The 6600-nt window shown below is 37.5% G+C and overlaps 1 protein-coding gene across 1 annotated transcript; it reads left to right on the forward strand.

The window, feature by feature from the left end:
* Positions 1–5384: 5384 nt before the first annotated feature.
* Positions 5385–6392, forward strand: LOC136830007 (uncharacterized). Its single transcript, XM_067089183.1, has one exon. The coding sequence runs from the start codon at positions 5385–5387 to the stop codon at positions 6390–6392; it is 1008 nt and encodes a 335-aa protein (XP_066945284.1).
* The last annotated feature ends 208 nt before the right edge of the window (positions 6393–6600 follow it).

Below are 6600 nucleotides of genomic sequence, written 5' to 3' on the forward strand. Positions count from 1 at the left end.
GGTGAAATATACTTGGATTTCCATCGAACGAAAACCTTTGGACACTTCTGGGTAATTCTGGAAAAGAATGTTATTGTTGCCCATTTGGCTCAGATGTGTGTCTGTAGCAATGTTAAAAAATAAGAGCAATTGCAGTTATAATTTTTACTATATTTATTTTAGCTCGTCTATTTGCTTCGTTTTATTTATAGAAGACAATTCTTGTAGTAATTTCCAAGACTGTTATATGTTCTTTGTTGTTAATTTTAGCCTGATGATCAGGCTAAGATTAAGAATAAAAAAGGTATAACAATCATTGAAAATACTACAACAAACACCATCAATTATCGGAGTATTTGAATATGAATACGTATTAAAGGTCTCCCGTCGTATCTGTTACAAATGGAGGCACCTTTTGGAAAATAGCCTCGTCACTCATTTTGAGTTTATATTGTGAAGAGAACCCAGCTATTTGACGGAAAATCTCTATTCACGTTGCGATAATAGGCCTTTTGTGCGCTCGGACGCAAAAAAGTATGGAAAACGGCAGTCCCAAAAATGTGAAGTCCAAGAAATGACAGATATTTTGGACGTCTTCTACTAAGATGCAGTGCCTGGATGTTATGTCTGAACGTTTTTATCACTATAATTTATAGGCGATAATGATATTTTGTTTGTAATTGCTTCTAGTTTGAACTTTCAGTATGCCGATGATGCAGCACTTGTGGGTGGTAGTAAGGTCTCCACTTATGAGAAATGAAGATGCCCTCAGCCTCAATCGGGACATGAACCGGATCAGGAAATGGTGTAGTCGGCGGGGTATGAGGCTGAACGCCAGTAAACGACAACACTATTGATTGGGAGATCTCGTACAGATTTCATACCCCATCCTCCCCATCAGGTGGATGGAACTTTGCTGAATGAGTCTGAGGCTTTAACGATTCTAGGTGTAACTTTTGACTCACATCTTACTTTTGAGAAACATCTCATGAAAGTTTCAGCAAATGCCGCACTAAAGTTAGGTATTGTTCCTAATGCCTCATATATTTATAACAGTGGTAAAATCAATGGAACCTGTTTTAGGTCATTTTTACTTCTTTTTCTGGAATACTGTTCTCCGGCATGGATGTCTGCTTCTTCCAGAGATTTATCTCTTTTAGATAGAGTGATTCGTGGTGGTAGGTTTCTGTTTCCTGATATTAGCAGTTATGACTTCGACCATCGACGGATGGTCTCTTGTTTGTCACTTTTTCGTAAGTTGTGTTTCAACAGATCTTTCACATTCACAATTGATCCCTGATCCTCTTCATCTGTCGAGAGCAACCAGATTGGCTGAACAGCAGCACCAATATGCAATAAATGTGCCTCGCTGTCGAACTTCTCAGTTCCAGAGGTCCTTTATTCCTCACACCGCTGGACTGTGGGACAGCCTCCCAGAGGAGGTCGTGCAATTGGAACTTCAGAAGTTCAAGGGAAAATGCAGTGCATTACTACCCTTACACTATTCCTCTTGCATTTTGATACATTTGTATCTATTTATCTATTTATTATATTTATTCTTTAGTAAGTGGTATCTCTTCTTTCTGTATTTCCCTTTTGTAACGACCCGAGTGGGCCGTTATGCAGGTTCTTTAACATACTCAGGACGGGGCTGTCATGACTGACGGCAGATGCAACAAACAAAGGAGGAGAAAACAACAAAAACAATAAAATGAGCTTAATATTAATTTATTTTTACAAGTATTTACAAGCGAGTCAGGTCTGGTAAAAAGATAAAAACCATAAATACAAAAAAAAAAAAAAAGCCAAAAGGCAGCACTAAACAAAATCAAGTTAAGTAAACAAAAAGTAGCTTTAAAAAAAAATGCAAAAATAAACAACAGCAGGCAGAAAAAAAAAAATATCAAACATACGTCCTCCATCGGGGCACCAAGACAGCCCTCAGCTGTGCAACAGGGACAAAAACCCACCAACCAGAAAACCCCGATGGAGAGGTCAGGACAGCCTCACGCTGTCATCAAAGATGAGCAGCTCGTGGTCACACGACTACTCATGGTCACACTCCACCTCTACGTCGTGCTCCACTTCGTAGGCGTGCTCCAATTTGCTGCTCAAAAACTCGACCAACGTCGACTCCAAAAACTACCTGCTGCTGCTGCCACTGCCGATACTCTCGCTGCCCTACCAGACCCGACTGACGACAGAAAACCGGCAGCTCACCACGAAAGCATCAAAACAAAAAAAAAAACTTGAAGGTAAGGAGGCAGCAATCCACAAAAGGGAATGAGCGGGGAACCAGCAGTTCCCGCAAAACCATCACTTAACGTGACACCTTTACTTCCTCTTACTTCTTCCTAATGAACACCATATTCTTTGGAAGCTTGAATTTCGTGCCAGTGGCCTCTGTGGCTTGTTCCATATGACTAGGTTTCATCTACTGAATTATAAATTATTATTATTATTATTATTATTATTATTATTATTATTATTATTATTATTATTATTATTATTATTATTATTACCATATATCGGGAAAGAATCGTTTATAGTAATTTTAGTAAATATCTAAATTGCACTGTAGCTTTCTTTCCAGCCAGTCTGTCAAGATTCTTCTTTGTCTCACCTATGATGTCATACCATATTTCTCCTGTTGTCGTAAGCGGTGCAGTTTTCCAGTCGTTTCGGTTTAGAAATGTATATACATCACGCGCATAGCAATACTGATAAGTTTATGCCATTGAATAGATGTACTGTACTTTACAGTGATAGAAGTTATGATTATGCGAAGGAAAAAATCTTTTGTGAAAATGATGTTTATGTTGTATATTACCGGATAGTAAAGTGTTCTTTTATAACGACATGGAAAATCAATTGTTATTGAATATGTTTATGTTGTATATGGAAAGTGTTCTTTTTATATCGCGTGGTGTCAAGTGGAGATGTGCAGGTTTGTGTACAAATGAATGTTTAATTTATATTTAGTTGTAATAAGCGTTGTTACCAAAGAATATTGTCTTGCGAATAGTTTGTATAATTGGTTAACAATGCGATGTAAATTGTTTGATAGTTTCGTTCGGTTCGTGTTGTTTTGGTGGCTTAGTTCGTCTTGTTGTTGACTCTTATCGTGAGCGGACGAGGCCAAAGTCGTGGGTATGGGTGAGAGAGCGAACGAATTATTTTCATAGTGAGAGGTGGACACGCGGACCACAGTCAGTTCGTTCCTCAACTTTGTAATGTGTGGTTAGGTAGCCGGAGGATTTAGTGAACAGAATTTCGCTTCGATTGGATTAAACATGTCGTTCCTTCCCAGCGTTTAATGAAGTAGATGGATGAATCAGCCGAAGTTTGGATAAGTATCATATATTTGATTTGCCTTGATCGGGATACGTCGCTTGGGATATGCATATCTACGCGTGGGATTCCAGGACTGAGTAAATTGAATATATATATTAGTGGTATCGTGGTTTACCCGTGCCTATCATAATCCAAACCCGGCAATTGCGTCAATAACATCATATAAATTAGTAAGTAATAATTTATGAGTAAAACATAATATAATATGGTATGTCCTTTTATGGAAATCTTTATAACACAACGCAGTGCATTCTTTAAGTAGAGAAAGGGTCATGAATTCTCTAAACGAATCTGGTAATTTATAATTTTCTGTAATTGACTGAAGTCATTATGTGTTGTCGCTCGTTTGACCCTAATGAGTAGCAATATATGGTGCCGTGACCAGGATCATTAATAATTTGTGATAATTTTCGGTATTTCTTAGTTTTTGAAATTGATCATGTGGTAATTCTTTGGTTTAGTCACATGTGGTACGATTAGCACCGTTGATGATTCTATAGGACATTTACGCTGGTTTTTCTTGCTATTAACTATGTTATGTTGATGTTTTGTTGAATTATGCCTGCCTTCCCTAACCTTGTTGTATCACTTATAGCGCGTTTTCCTTAAAATTAGTTTGCGGTGTCTTGCCTACATAAACAGACGTGGTTAACTCTTCTTTTTTTTTTCTTAGTGAGGTGTCGCAAGAAACATTAAATTTACCTTTTTTTCGTGCAACTTGTAGGTAGGGGAGTATTCAGGCTTAATTAAAACAGTTTTTTTGAATATGATGTTTAATTAAATTAGTAAGGCCTTGTCCTGCTTGCCTTAAGCCCTAATTTTGGTTTTGTTATTTTCCCTTACTTTGAATTAATGTAAATTTTCTCTTTTGTTAGTATATTATTATTTCTCTATCAATTTAATAATGAATCGTAAAGTAGCTATTGTGGGACATTCTCATGTCACCCATATGGAGAATTGTTTTCATAGTGGTAGATCAGCATTATTGGAACCCTTAGAATATAAGACATTTGGTAGACCAGGGGCTGTTACAACCAACCTTTTGACACCTGCCCTGATAACCGAACTTACCACCTATGGGCCTAGTATCACTATCTTGTTCATAGGTAGCAATGACTTAGATGTACCCGGAGATAATCCTAACCTGGTGAATAGTATTCACACAAATATTCTAGGTTTGGTAGAAGGTCTACGTACAGTTAATAACTCAGAGGTTTTTGTTATGTTAATAGAAATACGTAAAACACCATCTAGAACCTCTGCAACAAAACTATCAAAAGAGAAAAAACTGTTTAAACAAAAAATTAAAGTGAGATACAAGAGTTAGGTGATCCCTACTCTATTAACAGAATGTGATTTAGCAAGAGATGGGATTCATTTTCATCATAAAAGTTATAGGGCCTTGGCTCAACGTATTTGCGTTGAGTCAAGTAAATATGTGAAAAGTAAAGGGCAGTAGAAGGTGAGTAGGATCGTGGTTACCCCGTCCTTCCCCTTCAGATTAGGAGCTGGGTTAAGTATGGTACAGGGCCTGCACATCCCACTACACACGTATAATAAAAATTTCTCCTTTTCATTGATTGTTTAATTTGGGAGAAAATTATTGGGTGATGAGTCACCTTTGTGAAATTTTGCGAATTTAACTTTTGAACCAGTTATTATAGTTGGATGCATATTTATTAATTATTGAAATTGTGAATATATTATATTGTATTTGTATTTTCTGAGTTTAGTCTTGTCACAATGGAGTCATTGATGCGTAGACGTGGCGGTTATAAATCCGTTATCACACGGTTTCTTGGGAAGATGACTGGAGTGATCGATTCGGGAGACATTGATGCTATAACTTCCCTTAGGGATTCTATTGAAGATAATTTGAAGAAAGTTCTTGCTTTGGATGAACAAATTTTGGATTCAGTTACAGTAGAAGAAATGTCTGATGAAATGGTAAATCAAGCTGAATATGCAAGAGACGTTCGTACACGTATCAGCAAACTCAATAGCTCCATTACTAGCTTTTGAAATTAATAACTTCTCCATTCGATCCGCTAATGCAACCACCACCACTACCTAAAGCCAGTATTAGATTGCCCAAACTGGATCTTCCGCATTTCTCTGGAGATATATTAGAATGGAATTCCTTCTGGGAACTATACAATGTGTCAATACACCAGCAGAAAGACTTGGAACCAATTCAGAAGTTTTCATATCTAAGAAGTTTGCTCACAGGAGAAGCTTCAAAATTAATCTCGGGATTTAAATTTGAGGCTGCCAATTATCCACAAGCTGTAGCTCTTCTCCTATCTACTTATGGGAAGAGAGATGAAATTAAGCATGTTCTGGTGAGAAGATTGCTGGAAATGGAGTCTCCTGCTGCCAATTCTGAATCACTGCAAACTTTCAGAGCTAATTTTGAATGCTCAATAAGATCGCTTGAAAGTGAAAAGCTGGAATTAAATGAGCTTTATACTATTTTGCTCTATACCAAATTGCCTAAAAGCGTCAGTGAGACTGTGAAGCGTAGGTGTGGAGACGATTGGTTGGTATTAGACACCTTTAAGAAATACCTAGAAGAGGAAATTAGCAATTTAAGAACTTTTGTTTCAACTGATGTGAATAAATCTGAAACTCTGTCGTCAATATCTACCTTCACAGTAAATCAATCCCAAGCTGTTAGACCAAAAAACAAAGGAAATGTGAATAAGTCCAGTCATCAGCAATCCAGAAGATGTGCTCTTTGTGATAATGAACATTGGTGGACACAGTGCAAAACTTACGCAACAAGAAATGAAAGGCTGAATCGCATCAGAGCTTTGCAGTTGTGTTTTGTGTGCGCTTCTAAGAAGCATTTTAGTGTGGACTGTGACAAACCAAGTTGCAATAAGGGTTGTAAGATGAGACATCATCGCATCTTGTGTGATAGGGACCAAACAGGAAAACAAAGCAAGAATAAACCAAGTGGTGTACAAGTGGGAACGCTATCAGTAAATGAACAGGACAAAACAAATAAGTTGGGTAATCCATGCGATCCATATTACCAACAGCAACAATTCCCTTGAAAGGGAAGAAAGGTCGCATGGTACGACTAAGAGGGCTGTTGGATACTTGCGCCGAGAGAACGTTCATTAAAAGATCAGCTCTAGAGAGATTGCAATATAGGTCCAAAGGAGTTGAAAAGATAGCCTTGAGAGGTTATCTAACTAGTAAACCTGTTCATGAATACGAGATGATAAGCGTCGCCATACCGCATAAAGGTGAATTGATAAT

Source organism: Macrobrachium rosenbergii, chromosome 45 (genome assembly GCF_040412425.1).
Source record: "Macrobrachium rosenbergii isolate ZJJX-2024 chromosome 45, ASM4041242v1, whole genome shotgun sequence".
Lineage (NCBI taxonomy): Eukaryota > Metazoa > Arthropoda > Malacostraca > Decapoda > Palaemonidae > Macrobrachium > Macrobrachium rosenbergii.